Raw genomic sequence first — 20676 nt, forward strand, 5'->3', positions numbered from 1 at the left:
TTTTCACTGGAGCATCGGAGGCTGAGGGGTGACCTTACACAAGTTCATAAAATCACGAAGGACATGGATAGGGTAAATTGACAAGGTCTTTTCCCCCAGGGTTGGGAAACTAGAGAGCACAGATTTAAGATGAGAGGGGAAAGGTTTAAAAGGGACCTAAGGGGGACGTTTTTCACGCTGATGGTGGTGCATGTGTGGAATGAACTGCCAGAGGAAGTGGTGGAGGCTGGTAAAATTACGACATTTAAAAGGCATCTGGATGGGTATATGAATAGAAAGGGTTTAGAGGAATTATGGGCCAACTGCTGGAAAATGGGACTCAATTAATTTAGGATACCTGATTAGCATGGACAAGTTGGACCAAAGGGTCTGTTTCTATGCTGTACAGCTCTATGACTCTAAGTGGCTGGGCATCCCATTAGCCAATACTTAATGGACTTTTGACAGTTATTTTGATTAGGTTAGAATCCCTACAGTGTGGAAACGGGCCATTTGGTCCAACAAGTCCACACCAATCCTCTGAAGAGTAATCCCTCTGACTTAATACACCTAAAACTATGGTAAATTTAGCCTGGCCAATTCATCTGACCTGCACATCTTTGGACTATGGGAGGAATCCCACTGAGACATGGGGAGAATGTGTAAACTCCATACAGACATTTGCTAGAGGCTGGAACTGAATCCAGGTTCCCTGGTGCTGAGGCTGCAGTGCTAACTGCTGAGCCACCATGCCGCCCTACTTGCTCTCCAGTTTGCAACAGTCCATTTGCTATGGACTATAGAGCAAAATTGATCAGACTTGCCTAAATCTGCCAACAGGGCATTCTCCACAATCTGGGATCCTAAGCTTTCTTGGATCTAATAACCTACAAAATTGTACTAAATCGTGATCAGAGCCACAATGACACACACATTGTAAAAACTCTTTTCATTTTGGAACTTCTACTAAGTAAACCCACTTGCTCAGGTTACTAGCCCCTGAACTGCCCTAATCCCCTTGTAGCAAATAAACTTGCTTCTAAACTCAACACTGCCTGTCTTTAAAATCTTGCTCATCTTTCAATCCCAGAATGGAAAAATGGTAAAATGCATGAATGACACATACCATTCTCTCACATCTTGTCTTACATATTCGTCCTATCAGTTATAAACCCAATGGTATAAACATCCTACCAGGAGCACCACAAAGGGTTTATAGTCAACTGCTTTCTGACAAAATTGAGACACTGTCCTGTAAGGACTGTATGACCGTTCTTTTTTAAAAGAACCTTTCACAGAACTAATCAACATGCAACTGTCTCTATTCTAAAATCCATACGTCAATAACAATTATTATGCACCCTTCATCACAGCATAATCAATAAGTGCAGCTTAGCCAGTGCTTTCACATCCAATGCATAAATCTAAATAATAACCAATACACTTCAGCATTGGATTTTGTCACAATTGATCATACCACACGGAGAATAAAGCTGGAAGTCTGTTAGAAAATAAAATTGACTACAGGTTAGACCTAAAAGCATTTAAAACTTGTCAATAAGCTGGCACTACCGTAAAAAAATTGAACATTATTGAAATTTGGTATTGATGAATTTAATTATGTCATGGTACATAGATAGTTGAAAAGAAAAAAATGTTATGCATAGAATTGATTTAGTTTTGATAACTGTTAACACTTATTTTTCTTGCTTAGTGTCTGATGGAAGGATAAAGACAATAAATTCAAATGCAAACATTTGGTGGATTTTGTTTAAATATGCGTTTGATTATCTGTTTAATTCAAAAAAGCTGTCAATCATTAAATGTGCTTCTCCATTCACTTTTTTGAATGCATTTATCATGCTGTTTTGTTCATATCAAAGAGTCTGTTTAAAGTCTTTAAAGAAAGGCAGGCTGTGAAGCTGCCACAGAAGATGTGAAAAAGAAATAAACTGCTATGCATGAATATTACATAGCTCAGCACAGCAATCACAAAACCATATGATTTTCTACCACTCATGGCCTTAGTAAGCTTAAAATTTGTTGTAAAAATATATATTGTGCTCCTGCTACTATTTGCTTGTTCTATTCCTGTTAAATAAATTTGATACAAACCTAAATCAAAGCATGGTGTCATAGTCTCCCTTTTTCCAAAGATGAGGAGAATCATGAGAAATCACGTGATAAATCTAGTAGCTGCAGTACAGAGGATTTTTGTTTCTCGGCAAATACACAAAGATCTGTCAGAAAATCAAACTGATTGCAGGGTAGATCTAAAAATGTCTAAAACTTATAGATAGGATGGCTAAAATTAAAAAGAAAAGTAGCTGCAATCTTCTGAAAAAAACAGCCAAATGAAAAAGCCCCAGTGCAAAATAAGCTCACAATCAAAATTCATGAGCTTTCACCTTTCATCACTGTGAACCAGCTAAAAATAAATTTGTGCTTCTCAAATACACTGAGTGAATCAACCGAATGCAGTAGCACAGACCGAGTCTTCCGAATCTCACTTCCTCATAATTCTTTTATCCAGGGCTGCTAATATCTACATCACCACACCCATCAGCTGTCCCTCGATTCAAGGATTACATCCACTCTCGCCGTAAGCACCTCCTGGATCTTCATGTAACAGAACAGGTCAATTCTTTGGGCACGAGAAGCAAGATGACTTGTGAGACAGGGATTTGGAATGCAGGATTGGCTTGCTATTCTTCTCTGCCAATATTTCGCCTCATGATTAAAGTATTGGACTTGAAGTATGTTGTCGACATTTAAATAAAAGGTAGCAAACTCATCCAGTCATTAATATCAATGTTGGTGTTCTTTTTGGAGAGCTTGAAATATTTTATTTACTGGCTATTTCAATGTTGAGGAAACAGCATTTGTTAATGACTTTTGTTTTCATCAGTAATACAAGTACATCGGGCTTTTCTCACAGTTCAGTAAAAGTGAGTTAGTCTGAGACGCAGGGCAAATCACATCTAGTGAATATGCAGAAAGTCATTGAAAGAAAATATCTGAAACCTTGTCAGTTGATTAGAAATTTTCAAGTGAAAATAGGAATGATACTTCATTTGATATTGGTATAAAAAGGGATGTCGGTAATAAGATCTTTCAAACAAACCCACACAAGAAAGATAAGTTTGATTCTACTTTTAAAATTTTGAAGGTATTAGGCGAGAACTTTCGAAAGCTGTTTGGAGGCAGATGTTTGCGGGTAAAGGGACGACTGGAAATTGGGAAGCCTTCAGAAATGAGATAACGAGAATCCAGAGAAAGTATATTCCTGTCAGGAAAGGAAAGGCTGGTAGGTATAGGGAATGCTGGATGACGAGAGAAATTGAGGGTTTGGTTAATAAAAATAAGGAAGCATATGTAAGGTATAGACAGGATAGATCGCATGAATCCTTCAAAGAGTATAAAGGAAGTAGGGGTACACTTAAGAGGGAAGTCAGGAGAGCACAAAGGGGACATGAGATAGCTTTGGCAAATAGAATTAAGGAGAACCCAAAGAGTTTTTACAAATACATAAAGGACAAAAGGGTAACTAGGGAGAGCAATTACAGAATAAGGGCACATCCACATAGTACTGAGCTGCAAAGATAATCTCTTGTCTCAGAGGGTAGTGATTATTTGGAATTCTCTATCCAAAAAGTTGTGGAGGCTAGATGACGGAAAGTATCTGAAGGGGAGGTAGATGGATTTTAAAAATTCCAAGGAGTTGAGAGCAAGAATGTACTAGGATGAAGAGGAGTTGAGGTCTGAAGCAGATTAGCCATGATCTTACTGAATCACAGAGGAGGTTTGCAAGGATGAATGCCTACTCCTATTTTTATACTGTTCTTACAAATCATGAATGGTGCTTAATATTATGCTATTAACATTGAACATCTCCACTTCTGACCATATGATGGGGGGAAGATTATTACTGAACTAGCTGAAGGCAGTGAGGACACTAGCACTAGGCCAACCGACTTGAGAACTCTTCTAATGTAGTGGTAGTGTCTATATCTCTGAGCCAAGGAGACCCAGGTTCAAGTCCTTTCTACTGCAGAGGCGTGGAAAAACATCTCCAAACAGAGTGATTAGAAAATATCCACATAAGGGACTTGTTGCAATGATATCCTTGGACTTAGTTGATTGACCTCAAACAAGTACTAAGTATGATTGCACAGCTTTCACCTTGATTTGCATTTATTTCAGTACTTTTGTGGAGTTCTGTGCTATCACACCCGTATCAAATGCTGCCTTGATTTCAAGGTCTGTCATTCTCACTTCATCTTTTCAGTTCAACTCTTTTGTCGCTGTTTTGACCAAAGTTGTGATGAGGTCAGGAGCTGAACAATCATAATAACACTTAAACTAAGCAAAAGTGAGCAGGTGATTGTTGAGAGGAGCCTTGGCTAATGTCTTGAACTGCAAAAGAAAACAGCACATTGTATGGTGCAGCACTTTTTCAATATTGCACTGGAATGCTGGCTTTGGATTTTGTGTTCAAGCCCTGGAGTGGGATACTGAATCAATCTTGAAACTTAAGATTAAGAAATACTGCCAACTGAGCTACAACTGACACAAAATTATTACTACCACTTCCCATACTCCCACCACCTCCCACCCCACCCTCCCCCCCAAACCATCTCACCACATGACAGTTAACATAAAATATAACGCTTCTGACTGATCTTTTAATTCACACTGTCGTACACTTTAAATTTGTATTCATTATTGCAATGTATTTTTTTTATTTCCAGTACAAATAAATAAATGTTATTGATTGGAACAAAAGTGATAACAACTGGAAATCTCTGATGGTGATAACAAGTGCATGCTTAACTCATTTGTTTCAAGGTAAAAATTGAACTGTTTTAAAATACAGTCATAGAGATGTTCAAGCATGGAAACAGACCCTTCAGTCCAACCCACCCACGCCGACCAGATATCCCAACCCAATCTAGTCTCACCTGCCAGCACCCGGCCCACATCCCTCCAAACTCTTCCTATTCACATACCCAGCCAAATGCCTTTTAAATGTTGCAATTGCACTAGCCTTCACCACTTCCTCTGGCAGCTCATTCGATACATGTACCATCTTGTGTGTGAAAAGGTTGCCCCATAGGTCTCTTTTATATCTTTCCTGTCTCACCCTGAACCTATGCCCTCTAGTTCTGGGCTCCCCGACCCCAGGGAAAAGACTTTGCCTATTTATCATATCCATGGCCCTCATGATTTGTAAACCTCTAAGGTCACCCTCGACCTCCAACGCTCCAGGGAAAACAGCCCCAGTATGTTCAGCCTCTCCCTACAACTCAAATCCTCCAACACTGGCAACATCCTTGTAAATCTTTTCTGAACCCTTTCAAGTTTCACAACATCTTTCCAACAGGAAGGAGACCAGAACTGCACGCAATATTGCGACAGTGGCCTAACCAATGTCCTGTACTGAAGTCTTTATAATAATTTTATTATGCAAGTGAATAATTTCTGCTCCTATGTCTTATGGACTTATAAGTTATGGGGAGAAAGCGGGAAAATGGGGTTGAAATACCTATCAATTCCTGATGAAGGGCTTATGCTCGAAACGTCGAATTCTCTATTCCTGAGATGCTGCCTAACCTGCTGTGCTTTGACCAGCAACACATTTGCAGCAGTTGAAATACCTATCAGTCATGATTAAATGGTGGAACAGATTTGATGGACTGAATGGCCTAACTTCTGCTTCTATGTCTTATGGCTTTATGGAATGAGGTCGTAAAAATAAAATCTGACAATGACGCCACTGTTCAGGATACCTAGAGCAATAATGCCTCAGCTTATTTCTAACTTGTGTAGTTTACCTAATGGTTTTAATAAATAAACTTGATTAACTTGTAATGCTTTACTCTTGATTCTTATGTTAAGAGAACAGAGATAATGATAATGAAATAAAATGCATTATCTGTAGAAAAACAGATTTAAAAATCATACCAGATGCCACTGTTGAAGTTATTTCCATTTATTCATGGAGTTCAAAAATGGGAGTATGTTTTGTATATTTATCTCACTTAACAAAGAGTGGTTAGATCAAATTTGCAATTGTCATTCATTGCATGTAAGATATGGATAAGCAAAAGAAATTACTGCCCCTCACTATAATTGAAAGAATATTGTTATTCTGAAACAATGCAGATATACTGGTGTAAAGAAAACTACATAACACCAAAGCCATCAGCCCAACCCTTAACTTATGAATGCATTGAAGTCCCTTGGATCTGATTTGGAACACACTACAATCTGATTTGCTTCCAGGCTGATGATTTGGCCTCAGCATCTTTTTTTCCTAATGCATTCGCCTCCACGTGTATCATCGATATTTATGCAGATGTCAGTAAGCCATAAATACCTGTGAAACCCATTTGCAACACATATGCACCAGCATTTATGTTGGACACAAATCTCTACAACTAAAGAATTTGCATTTTTTTAAAAATCTACATCATGCCACAAATCTCCTTTAAAGCTCTAGCCTCAGGCGGCTGCTAAAGTATATGACAGACATCACCTGAGGGAAGACAGAGTGGGAATGGGACAGAAATCTTTTAGGTACCAAACCTGCTAACTCTGCATGAGCTGCTACTAGTGTCTTTTTAATCAAGACTTTAAAGTTTCTGCTCAATGCAGGTCCACCCAATTAAAAAAGCCATAAATAGATGAGTGTGCTGCGTCTGAGGGTCATGATATCAACGCATTAGATCATTTTTCACCATCATTAAACTGAACAGTAAATTGAATATTCCACAGAAGTATCACAAAACAGTGAGCACAGAGAAAGCAAGCCCAAGGGAAAACAGTGACAGAAAGTCAGTGAGAGCAGAGAATCAAAGTTCCAAATGAATTTACTGTTGATTAGTTGAGACAATAGCTTCATAGAGGGGCATGGCAGGGCACTTGCGTAGATAGTAGCCTAAAACTTAGCCAAAATTGAATTAAATAAAATGAAAAGAAAAACGAAGCCTGGTGATGATCTCATGCTTTCAAAAGCTTTAATGTGATTCTGATTTGCTGAAGGAATGTATGTTTCTTTAAATTGACTATTGTGACTTAGCAGAACTGTTATAGTAACTCTGGAAAAGGTGAAATTCTGTTTATAACAGACACAGTAAATCAGATGTGATAATGTGGACCACTTACCACTTCACAATTAGTTATTGTCAAAGTTATGCGGTGTAAATACACAAGGATGATTTGATAACATAAAACAAGAGCAAGATAAACCTGACATCCATGTTCATTAAAAGCAAGATTCAGTTTTTTTCCAGGGAGAGAAAAGCAAGTTTTAATGAGCAATTAATTAAACTCAGTGGTAGATGACACATTTAAGATGTTTGCTGAGGGTCAAAGTGATTATTGCTGAATTTAAACGTACAGCCTCTTTGAATGGAAAATGTATAAAGAAGGCTTGCCTCAGAGCACCATTAGCTAGCTCGGGGAGAAGGTTGTCTTATCACTGATTAGAGGTTGGGAAAAAGTAGGCTGATCACCTGTTCTAGTCTTATCCTCAGACAAGTCCATGTAAACAGGCTCACTTACGATTATATGCATAGTCTGGCTAATATTTGCTTGTAGTATTTTTGTATAGCTTATTTTGTTTTAATAAAGAATATTGGGTATGTGCTGTGTTAGAACTGCCTTAGTTATTAATATTCAAAGTAAACCCAGTGGACTTGCGAAAGTGGAAATGAAAGTCACCTCAGCCACACTGAATAACACATCGTGTGCCAAATTGGATCTCAAGGATCCTTCTTGTGCTTGGACAACTACCCATGCCAAAATTGTCATCAGCCGGAGGAGTCTGAGCTCTGGTTTTGGAAGCTTGAGCAGTGCATGTTTCAGGGGGTTGTCACCAACAGCTTAAATGTGCACAGGTGCAGAGGGAATGGATGATCAACAGATAGATAAGGAGGACCTGGCATTTGACACAAATAGATGCTAATTTCTTGTTCATGTGACACTGTATGGGGAGGTGGAGGGAGAGAGAGAGAGCGCGAGCTTAGTTTAGGCCACATCACAAGACTAGCATTTCCAGTGGCACTGCATGCAGTTGAGCTGCCAGTCACTGAGTGATTCATTGATCCAGCATTCAGATTTTCAGGGGTCAGCAGGTGTGTGCTGCTAACTTACAATACAGGAGCCAGGAAACCTAACAACTGACGGATAGGTTCTCGATAGATCTTAATTCGATTTATCCTCTGAAAAATAACAACCATGATGTTGCCACTAGTTTTGCAGTAGATGGTACCTCCTTTGAAACTTGTTAGTTCTGCCTTTAGTTTAGGGAGTGAGGCAAGACAGGTGAAAGGGATATCAGTAGGGAGTATTTTGGTGGCAATGATCATGATTCAGCTAGATTAAACAGAGACAAAGAAAAAAAGATAGATCAAGAGTAAAAATTCTCAATTCAAGCAAGACCACTTTACAATGCAATTCAGCCAAGTTCAGAGTAATCAGCTATTTGGGTGTAGTCATAATCAGTGACATGGGAAACATTTTAAAGGAAGAAACAGTGAGAATTCAGAAGAAAATATGTATCCACAAAAAAAAGTCGCACTTTTCATCAAGAGTCCCCTGGATATCATGCAGACAGATAAGCAAGATAAGCAGTGAGAAATACTGAATGAGATAAAACAGTAAGAGAGGAGATATTAAGGAATTTAGTATCTTTAAAAGTAACAATCAAAACCAAAGTGCAGTGACGGCATTTTCATCAACAAGGTGCACTGCAGTAACTCACCCTGATCCTTTAGGCAGCACCTTTCAAATACATGGTCTCTACCAGCTAAAAGGATAGGTGCAGCTACTTCATGGAAACATTGTCACCTGTAAATTTACCTCCAAGTCATACAGTATGCTGACTTTGAAATATGTTGTCATCCCTTCACTGTCAATGAGGCAGAGTCTTGGAACGCCAATCATATTAACACTGCAGATATATCTATGCCTGAAGAACTGCAACTGTCCAGTAAGGCAGTTAACCACCATCTTCACAAGGGCAATTAGAGATGGGAAACAAATGCTGGCCTAGCAAGTAACACCACATCCCAAGAGGGAATAGGAAAACAACTTCCCAAGCCGAGATACTCCAGGCTGTGAAAAGAAGCAATGAGGTAATAATGTAGGTTCTGATCATCATTTTACAACCCTCCTTGGCTACAGGGGTAATGCGAGAAGGCTGGACGATTGCTTACATCTTAAAGTTGTTTAAGAAAGGAGAAGGAAGTTAATAAAAGAAACTAACTTGTAATTATACAACACTGTTAGGATGTCCTAAAACAATCTCCAAAGCCAATGAAATACCTTTTGAACAGAAACTGTTACAATTTGGAGAATGCAGTATCCAATTTATTTTTAGCAACATCCCACAAAACCACTGTAATAATCTGTTTGCATAATATTGATTTGGACTAAATATTAATTGTTGAAAAAATTGTGATGAATAATATTAAATGTCATTTATAAAGGCACAAATTAATCAAGTATAGTCAGTGTGGATTTTTAAGGGAGGGGCATGTCTGCCTAATTTGATGGAATTTTTTTGAACAACCAAGGTGGGTTAACAAAGATAGTGTCTTGGATCCAGTCGACATGGATTTTAGCAAAGGTCCCACATGACAGACTGGTTTGAAAAATAAAATACTATGGGATCCAAAATTGGTTAAGTGGTCGATGGATGTTTTTGTGACTTAAAGTCAGTTTCTAGTGATATTTTACAAGGCTTAATATGAAGATCCTGTGTTTTTCATGTTTCTTTAATTATTCATAATTATATGTCGGTGGCATGAATAAAAAAATTGCAAATGGTACAAGTTTGTGTGGAAGAAAATTGATTTTTTAAAATGTCTTCATGGATTGTGGGTGTCACTGGCCAGGCAAACATTTATTGCCATTCCAGAGGACAGTCAAGAGTGAGCCATATTTTTGTGGTCTGGAGTCACTTGTAGTCCAGATTGGGTTAGGATTTCTTTAGATTTCCATTTTTCCACAGGTCCTCCCTATAGATTCCTTTCCTTGAAGGACATTACTGATGCACATGGGTTATTATGACAATCAATAGTGGTTTCATAATCGCAAGTAGACTAACTTTTTATTCTAGATTTTAACTGACTTCAAAATTCACCATTTGCTAGAACGGGTTTCAAATCCATATCTCCAGAAAACTAATCCAGTGGGTGTTTGAGATTTATAATTCATCCATCCCAATGGTGTTGGAGATAGAAACCCTGACAGCTTAAGAAGTACTTAGACATGCTTCTGAGATGCATATAATTTAATCTATAAGGTTTCACAGTAAGAAGTGTAAAGTGTGAGTAATTTTTTTTTCAGCCAGTACAAACACATGTTAGATGGCCTTTTTCATTGCTTTTAATTGGTTATGATACAATTCTGATGCTATAATGATTCCAACATCGATTTCCCTGTTGAACAATCATATTGGAAAAATATCAGGGAAATAGAAGAGCGTGAAGAGATAACTTTTGGAAGCAGGCAAAAGGAGAAGCAATCTAGACTTAATAGTATACTTATAAACAGCATAGGACAAAGAGACTCGGTGGCTCAGCTGCACAGATATATGAAAGCAATAAGATCTGCTGCTTAACATGTATGAGACTTAGGTTCTAACTGTATGAAGCTTTGATGAGGCTCCATTTGAGTACTGCAGTCAGTTTTGGTTGCCACACCTCAGAAAGAGTGCAGAGGAGGTTTATGAGAATGGTTCCAATGACTGAGAGATTTTAGTTACACTTTAGATCAGAGAATCTGGGTTTGTTCAACATGGAGCAACTGTAAATTTGCTCGCTGAGCTGGTTGATTTGTTCTCAGAGGTTTTATCACCATGCTAGGTAACATCATCAGTGAGCCTCCGGTGAAGTATTGGTTTTCTGCCCCACTTGCTTTTTATCTGTCTCAGTTTGTTGTGGCAGGTGATATCATTTCCAGTTCTGTTTCTGAGAGGTTGGTAAATGGGGTCCAAATTTATATATTTGTTCATGGAGGTCCCGTTTGAATGCCAGACATCTAGGAGTTCCCGTGCGTGTCTTTATTTAGCCTGTCCCTCAATCAATGTATTGCCCCAGTCGAACTGGTATCCCTCTTCATCTGTGTGTATGGATACCAGTAATAGTTGGTCATGTCTTTTTGGTAGCTAGTTGGTGCTCATGTATCTTGGTGGCTAGCTTCCCGCCCATTGGTCCAATGTAATGTTTGTTGTAGTCCTTGGAGAATACTTTGTATATGAAGTTCGTTCTACTAGTTGTTGGTACAGGGTCCTTTAAATTAATCTGGAGCTGTTTCAGTGTGGTGGTAGATTTGTAAGCTACCATGATGCATTGGGGCTGGAGTAGTTTGGTCATCACCTCTGAGATATCTTTGGTGCATGGTGTACACAAATGTCTCAGGAAACTAGCATTATCACGATGCGTCAAATACAAACTACCTGTCAACACTCCACAAGCCAGGAGAACAGCAGAACAGAATGTCCACAGAATGCTACAAGAAATGATAAATGATACCCACAACCAACTCCACAAATGCGAACGAGAAATTTTGCGTCAAAAATCTCTGTACACTAACTTGACTGACCGTGAATGAACAAGTACTCAAGAAGGAGCCATCAACACTAAACAACAGCAGACCAAGACAAAGATAAGACTCGCCCTATGGGAAAAAACTGGCCAAGCTCACACACAGCAATAACGCAGACAATTCAAAGACTCTGATAAAGAACCTGTCTGATCGACCACTCACAGACATGGAAAAAGCCATCCTAATATGAGGGATGAACTTCAACCACAGGGATGTGGACAAAAAAGGATTTCTTAGCAGCACTGGAATCCACCCTGAAAGGCAATGGACTTACAGAAGAAACCCAGCAGGCCATCAGACAGACAGCAACACCAACACGAAGCAGAAAGGAAGAAGGGAACACCCTTGACACACTGGAATGGAAACTCCAAAAGGACTCAGAAAAGACAGAAATATCATAATCCTCCTGGCACACGGCCATCATCCCGAACAAAATACAATACATCGAAAAAGCAAACACACTACTCTCAGATACTGATACTTACCAACAGATGGTGATGGACCCAACTCCACAGCTAGAAAACCACATTACAGCATCCCTGAGGAAACTACACAAGACAAATGAAATTAACAAGACAGATCTCCAAAGAATGAAACCTGAAGGATTCAACACATGGATTTCCAAAGGTACATAACAAGGGTCCCCACCCCCACTCAGAGACTCTAGCCACCCTGCCATACATCAAAGAGACCTCAGAGATGATGATCAGACTACTCCAGCCCCAGGCATCATGGTAGCCCACAAACCTACCACCACATTGAAACAGCTCCTGATGAATTTAAAGAATCCCGTATCAACAACCAGCAGCACGAACATCATATACAAAATACCCTGCAAGGACTGCAACAAACATTACATCGGTCAAATGGGGAGGAAGCAAGCCACCAGGATACATAAGCACCAACTAGCCATCAAAAGACATGACCAATTATCACGGATATCCATACACACAGATATGAAGAGGCACATCAGTTTGACTGGGACAACACATCGATCGAGGGATAAGCTAAACAAAGACATGGACGGAAATCCCTTAAGGCCTGGCATTCAAACCGGAACGCCATAAACAAACACATAGGATTAGTCGCATTTACCAACTTCTTAGAACCTGAAATGATATCACCTACCACAACAAACTGAGACGGATAACTAGCAAGCGAGGCAGAACACCAACTCTTCACCAGAGGCTCACTGATGATATTGCCTCGCATGGTGATGAAACATCCGAGAACAAATGAACCAGCCGAGCAAGCAAATTTACAACTTGATCGACATCTGAGCTACAAATCTGCTCCAAAATGGAGGGAGGTTTGAGTAGAGTTGTACAGGGTTGCCAACAGATTTATTTAAGGCAAGCAAAGGTAAAGCTTTGGAATACCAATTTAACAGGAAAAAAAAAGTGCAGCGCAGATATAAAGAGGAGTTTTTGACAAAATAATAAAATGACTTGTGCTGCCTACAACAGTAATGGATTCAGACAATAAATAAGCAGAGTCATTGGGAACATTGACTGCTGGACACGCACATGGATAGCAATGAGTTGAGGGGTGCGTTACTATAAGTTACTCTATTTTACATCAGGATTAAACCTCGGCATAACATTGTGGGCCAAAGGGCCTGTTCTGTCCTTTACTTTTCTATGTTCTATGTTCTATGATTGGTAGAGGAAACTGAATGGATATTTTAGGGAAATAAATTGCCTTACAGGGCTACAGGGATACACCAGTAAAATGTAAGTGGCAGAATTATTCTAGGGGAAGCCAGCATAACTCAATGGATTGAATAGCCTCCTATGCTGTAATCACTCTTTTGTTCTATAAATAGGCTCAATAACTTTCAAGAATTTCTAATAAGCAAGTTTAATTAATAAATACATTACACAGAAACCACAAGACTCAATGTCAATTCGCTCTAATCACTTTTTATTCTTTAATTGCAAATCACTTACCACTTGACCATTTTGTGGGTTCTTATGGGCATATGGAGGGCCTCGAATATGATTCCACATTTGTCCGGAAGTCATGGCAAATACCACACACTGTGAAAAAATAAGGATGGACTAAAAATCAATCTTTACTTTGTTAGTCCCAATTTATATACGACAACTTCCAAACTTTAGCAAAAAGAAACTGGCATTATGAATTCATGTTCCAGTGACAGAATGAAGCAGGTTTGACCCAATATTTCAACTTAGATGACTTGTCAAATCGGAGCGGTCTCCTAACAGCTGGTAAATACACATGGATAGTTGCAATAGCTGCCAATCAAAATATTGGGCCAACCAGTAATGTGTAAAGATGCATAGATATCCTTAAAGCACAAAAAAAATTCTGTAGCAGTTTGAAGGTGTAGCTGCAGGAAATATTGAGAATGTTTGTAGTAATTGTAGCAACAGCATTCTATCATAAAAGAGGTGACAATGGAGGTCATTATAATACAATAAATAGGTGTAGCGAAGGGCAGACATTCCTTCAAGCCACTTTGGGTATTTAATAAGATCATGATTGATTTTGGACAATAATTTCAAGTTTCCTGCCCAATCCCCAAATATATTAAATTCTCTTCAAGTCTAAAACATCTATTGATCACAACCGTGAAAATACTGAACAACTAAATATCTCAGGCAGAACTCAAAGTACACAACTTGACATATATGACAGAGAGGCAGATGGATTTGTCATTAAAAGCCCACACCATGCATAGGCAAATTCTATCACAGAGGCAACCAGCAAAATGAGGCCACTATTAATTTTCATTAATAGACTTGCTAAGCTGTAGTAAGCTGTAATTATGAAGAAAGGTCACTAGAACTGAAACATTAACTCCGCTTTCTGTCCACAGATGCTGCCACACCTGCTGAGTTTTACCAGCAAACTCTGTTTTTGTTTTTGAAATTCAGCACTTTTGTCCATTTTTTAATCAAGGCTGTAGTGAGGTGAGGAGCTGACTGCCACTAGCAGAACCCAAACTTGGCATCAACGAGCAGGTTATTGCTGAGCAAGTGCTGGTACATAGAACTGTTGATGACACCTTCTATCAATTTAATGATGATGGAGAGGAGAATGATGAGGTGGAAATTAGCCAGGTCGGATTTGTCCTACTTCTGGTGTACAGAACATAATAGGACAATTTGTAACTGTATTGAAACAGCTTAGACAGGGGAGTGACAAGTTCTGGAGCACAAGTCTTCAGTACTATTGCCAAATGCTCTCAGGTGTTATAAACTACCAGGAGTCTGTTACCCTTGTGCCATTCACTACTAGCTGTTGTTGCCACTTATAACTCACTACCAGCTACCATTGCCCCTCTGTACTATCAGTGGTTATTGCCCCTGTGTAATTCATTATGGACTATGGTGTTCCTCTGTGGCTCACCACTGTCTGCAATTCACTATCAGTTGTTGTTGAGCGTGTGTAAGTCAGTACTAGCTGCTGGTATCCCTTTGTAATTCACATTTTTATTTGCCCCTCTGTAATTCACTGCCACTTTTGGTGTCATGCTCTAATTCACTACCAACTGTTGTGGCCCTCTGTACTATCAGTAGTTATTGCTCCTGTGCAACTCACTCGAAGCTACGGTGTTCCTCTGTAGTTAACTCCTGTCTGTAAATCACTGCCAGCGGTTGTTGTCCCTCTGTAATTCACAACCTGCTGCTGTTGCCTCCACGTAATGCAAGAACAGCAGATACATCCCCTCTGTTGTTCATTTCCCGCTATTGTTGCTGCACTGTAATTCACTATCTGCTATGGCCCGCTGTATTCAATACCAACTAATACTGACCTCCCATAATTCATTGCCCACATGTTGCCCCTGTGCAAATCACTACCAGCTATTGCTGGCTCATCTACATATTCATTCCCGGCTTTTGTTTCCCCACCAAAATTCAATAGTAGCTGTTGTGGTCACTCTAATTGACGAGCAGCTGGAGTTGCCCCACTCAAATTCACATCCAGCTCTTGTTGCCTCTCTGCAAAACCAGACATCATGGTGTAGCTCCTTTGTACTGCACTGCCATCCACTGCTGTCCCATTGTAATTCACTACTGCCTGGCGTAACCCCACTCTAACTCACTACCGCCTGGCGTTGCCCTTGTATACTTCACAACCAGATGGTATTGACTCTCTGTAATTCACTACAAGTTATTGTTGGTCCTTCTGTACAGCTGATGTTGCTACTCTGTCATACCAGCTGATGTTTCCCTTGCGTTACGCACTACCAGCTGCAGTTGTGCCTCTGTCATTCACTACCAGGTGTAGAGGCCACTCTGTAATTCTCTACCGCCTGGTGTTCCCCTGTGCAATTCACTTACAGCTATTACTGACCTCTGTACTTCACGACCAGCTGGTGTTGCCCCTTTGTAACAGACTATCAATTATTTTTGCCCTTCTGAAAACTAGCTGAACATGGTTTCCGACAGGAGACTGAAGCCCTCCAGCCTGAAACTAGTATTTCCTCTTTGGTGTTTCATCGTAATAAGTGTTATTCATCTTATTACTTCGATTAGATTTTCGATGGTGGTAAGTAGAAGCAGCTGGAGAAGGACTGGTGTGTGCTCCACAGGGTCTTTTGCTGAATAAGTGGTCTGCAGTCTATACTGCAGATAGCTACTGTTCTAAAGTATGGTCAGGAGCTTGGGTATCAGTTTTTCAGAATTAAATACAAAGATTTTCTTCCAAGTCTGCTAACTATGTCAATTCAGCAGCATTTGTCCTGGGATATCTGAGATATAATTTTCAGCAACCACAACTGATGTATTTTTGATCCTACAAATTCCAGAAGAAATAATCCCAAATTTGTTGAATGGATTTTACATGATATTTTGTATTAACTCAGGTGAGATCTAGTCTTGATTGTGGATGAAACAGAATTACTTTCCATTTATGCAGCATTTTCAGTATCTGCACCAAGTCCACCTAGATCAATTAAAAGTAGGATACTAAGTACCCTAACAACATGCCTCAAAAAGGAAATTTCGACACTTTTTAATTTTCATACTAACAATTCAAGGTGAGATATTCCAGTCATTGTCAAATTATGTATAGCTTTATATTGGAGGCCCATTCTCTCAGAATAAAAAGTTGGGAATCAACTTTTTATATAGGGATGACTTTAATCCAGATGGAAGTTTTCTTGTGTAGTGCTGGCATCCCTGCCTGAGTAAAGTACCCAGGATATAGTACTTTGAACTAGATTTGACATGTTTTGCTGGGTACAGCTTTTGGTGTTCTTTGGGTGTACATCAGGGTGCTCCTTTGAAGTGATGACAGTAAGGCACAAAAAGAGTCATGATGCTTGAACTGAAATTTCTCCTGACTAAATGTGGGATATTGCTCATCCAAGGCAGAAATGTCTGGCTCCACCGTCATTGTGTTGCTCACAAATGCATGTTCATGAGGACTATCTGGGAAGATCATAGGTCCAGTATATTTTTCTTGAGTGTCTGTGAAAGGCAGAGTGAGATGTAGGAACAGATGTTCTGACGTGTTCTGATGAAGTGTCACTGAATTTGAAACATTAATCTGTTTTTTTTTTCCTCAACAGATGCTGCCAGACCTGCTGTGTTTCTCCAGTATTCTGTTTCAGGACTGGTACAACCTCTAAATAACTCATAAAAAACTAGAGAAAAACAATTACAATTAATGTTACCACTTAATACAACATCACCAAACCAACAACAAAGATTTGGAATGACAATTTAACTCCACGTCATGTGGATACATACCAAAGCAGCCATAGCCCATCCTGTCTTGTTATAGATGAATTCCAGGTTATTTCTCCGTAGATATAATAAACCACCTACTAGTGAAACTAGAAGAGCTAAGGCAATGGTTCCTGAGTAGTTAGGGGGCCTAAATACACGAATCTGTAAAAATAAAAGAGAAAACATTCATATCATCCACAAGGACTCCCTTATGTATGTCTCTTCATGTGAATTGCAGTTGAAATGCAAAAGCCAGACTCAACTTTAATGCAAGTTTCTGGGAATAATCAATCCAACTCTTTAAGTGCAAATATGTTCTCAGAAATTGGTGAGATGTTTTTAATACTACAAAAACTCAAAAATGTTGGTGCATCCCAAACAGTACTGTGCAATTTTGAAGCAAATTCCAGAGGACCAAAAGTTGCACTGTGTTATGGGCTTTTTCTTCAAAAATGACACAAATATGGTTGTAATGTGATTTGCATTCAGATTGCTACAGGGACTTTATGCTTTCACACAGTAACCTTACCATTGCAATGCTTGTAAGACCAAATGTTTGTAATATGAAATTTCCCTGTCAAAACTAATGGTCCAGAGATACCTATAATAGAATCTAGGGACTTATTCTGATAATGAAACAGGGAAGTAAAAGTTCTGCTATCAGCAGTGTTGACTATGAGATGATTGGATTATTATAAAAACACATCTGATTCACCATTGTTCCTCAGGTAAAGCAAACTATTGATGTTATCTAACATAAGTTGCACAAAAAGCTCACAGTGTAGGTGTTAACAGATTGCCATGGGCAGAAGATTGGCTTGCTAAACAGGAAACAGACAGTAAATGTTAGGAGGTCTTTTTCAGGCTTGTAGGATGTCACGTGGTGTGCTACAAGGGTCAACCAGAGGGCCTCAGCTCATTACAATTTTATAAGTGAATTGTGAAGAGGATGTAATGAGCGTACAAAGATATATAGATAAGTAAATACAACGTAGGACAGTATAAAATTGCACACTTTACTCATTCCTGAAGGAGGACTCATGCCCGAAACGTCGATTCTCCTGTTCCTTGGATGCTGCCTGACCTGCTGCGCTTTCCAGCAATACATTTTCAGCTCTGATCTCCAGCATCTGCAGTCCTCACTTTCTCCTCGAAGATTTTAACCTACTGCGAATCGTCTTGCAAGGATGCCTTCCTTGAAGAAGCTCTCTTCCTCCCTCTACAAGGACGCCTCCACGCCTACTTCTTCAAACAGGATTCTCACTCACCCTCTGACGACCCCTTTTCCCACCTCCAACACCCCCCATCCACATGGACACCCCATGCTGGCCTGTTACATGCCCTCGATCTCTTCATTGCCAACTGCCACCGCGACATTAACCGCCTCAACCTCTCCACCCCTCTAACCCAACCTCTCACCCTCAGAATGTGTCACGGGATCCATTACTTCTTCATGAAAAGACTCGATTCCTCTGTGGAATTTTACCTGATTATATTATATTGTATAAGATTAAGCTTAACAACAATGATGCTATTAACTCGTTAAGTGTCATGGGATCCGTCTACTTCTTCATGAAAAGACTTGATTCCTCTGTGGAATTTTACCTGATTATATTGTATTGTATAAGATTAAGCTTAACAGCAATGATGTTATTAACTCGTTAAGTGTCATGGGATCTGTCTACTTCTTCATGAAAAGACTCAATTCTTCTGTGGAATTTTACCTGATTATATTAGATTGTAGCAACAATGATACTATTAACTCTTTATTGTATTTTAGCCTAGCAACAATTAAGTATAACTATGACTATGTGGCAACTGCTCTCTACCAGCTACTTATCAGCTACTTATTGTTTTCTCAGCTAATTAAGTGTTTAACGCGACCTTTAAACAATGCTGACCGAGGCACAGTTTGAGATTCCAGTTCTTTAAACAAATGATGTAATTGCTTAACTTAGACTGTAAGGGATATAAAAGCAGAGCTAAAACAGACAGAACTCACTCTTGTCTTGAAACACAGACAATGAGTCACCCAACCATCCTCTGAACCACCAGGCTTGCAGAAAAGACACATTTGTGCAAAATACAGACCGATCGGATGAAACATACGGACGGCTAAGAGCTTGCTGAAATACGCCTGCCTAAAAGATTCTCGGTTGAGGCACTGCATTCTAGCCTGAAGAAGATACGATCTGAACCAACTAGCTGAAACACGCTAGTCTAAGAAGATCCCATTTGGGACACTCAGGTATTAAGCTCTGCTTTTATCCTAGGTATCTTTTAAGAACATTCAAAAAGGCTGTAACGATTGTGATTAACTGAAAACATCTGATTGTGAGTATTCAACTTATTATATTGATAAATTTCTATTATATTTTACACCACACACTTCGTATTCGCCGAACCTTTATTTGATAAGATATGTTTACCTTTGTGTTGGTATGTTAAGTCTAGAACTTAGCTGAGAAGGCATTAGGATTGACTTAAAGTGAATCCCTCTCACTCCTAGGTGAAAGGATAAACTGAAGGGACCTAGAGACCTGCGATAAACCCAGCCGAGTTTGTAGCTATCAGGACCATACAGTCAATAGGGACCACTGGTAAACTTGACGGGTAACGGCCTCAGGTATATGCCCGAGGTACTGTAGTTTAATCCGGTAGTAACCCATACCTATTGAGGATATCCACCTGAATAACATAACAATTGGCCCCCATTGTTATGTTATTCAGGTGGATATCCTCAATAGGTATGGGTTACTACCGGATTAAACTACAGTACCTCGGGCATATACCTGAGGCCGTTACCCGTCAAGTTTACCAGTGGTCCCTATTGACTGTATGGTCCTGATAGCTACAAACTCGGCTGGGTTTATCGCAGGTCTCTAGGTCCCTTCAGTTTATCCTTTCACCTAGGAGTGAGAGGGATTCACTTTAAGTCAATCCTAATGCCTTCTCAGCTAAGTTCTAGACTTAACATACCAACACAAAGGTAAACATATCTTATCAAATAAAGGTTCGGCGAATACGAAGTGTGTGGTGTAAAATATAATAGAAATTTATCAATATAATAAGTTGAATACTCACAATCAGATGTTTTCAGTTAATCACAATCGTTACAGCCTTTTTGAATGTTCTTAAAAGATACCTAGGATAAAAGCAGAGCTTAATACCTGAGTGTCCCAAATGGGATCTTCTTAGACTAGCGTGTTTCAGCTAGTTGGTTCAGATCGTATCTTCTTCAGGCTAGAATGCAGTGCCTCAACCGAGAATCTTTTAGGCAGGCGTATTTCAGCAAGCTCTTAGCCGTCCGTATGTTTCATCCGATCGGTCTGTATTTTGCACAAATGTGTCTTTTCTGCAAGCCTGGTGGTTCAGAGGA

General features: G+C 39.5%; 1 protein-coding gene across 1 annotated transcript in view; it reads right to left on the reverse strand.

Annotated features, from left to right (window-relative positions):
• tusc3 (tumor suppressor candidate 3) overlaps window positions 1-20676 on the reverse strand; it is a 404131-nt gene that overhangs the window by 219526 nt on the left and 163929 nt on the right. Inside the window, exons 5-6 of the mRNA XM_060830630.1 lie at window positions 17319-17459; window positions 13545-13634 (exon numbers count right to left, since the gene is read on the reverse strand). Coding sequence (XP_060686613.1) covers window positions 13545-13634; window positions 17319-17459 — 231 coding nt within the window. The remainder of the gene's footprint in view (window positions 1-13544; window positions 13635-17318; window positions 17460-20676) is intronic.

Source organism: Hemiscyllium ocellatum, chromosome 1 (assembly GCF_020745735.1).
Source record: "Hemiscyllium ocellatum isolate sHemOce1 chromosome 1, sHemOce1.pat.X.cur, whole genome shotgun sequence".
NCBI classification, from domain to species: domain Eukaryota; kingdom Metazoa; phylum Chordata; class Chondrichthyes; order Orectolobiformes; family Hemiscylliidae; genus Hemiscyllium; species Hemiscyllium ocellatum.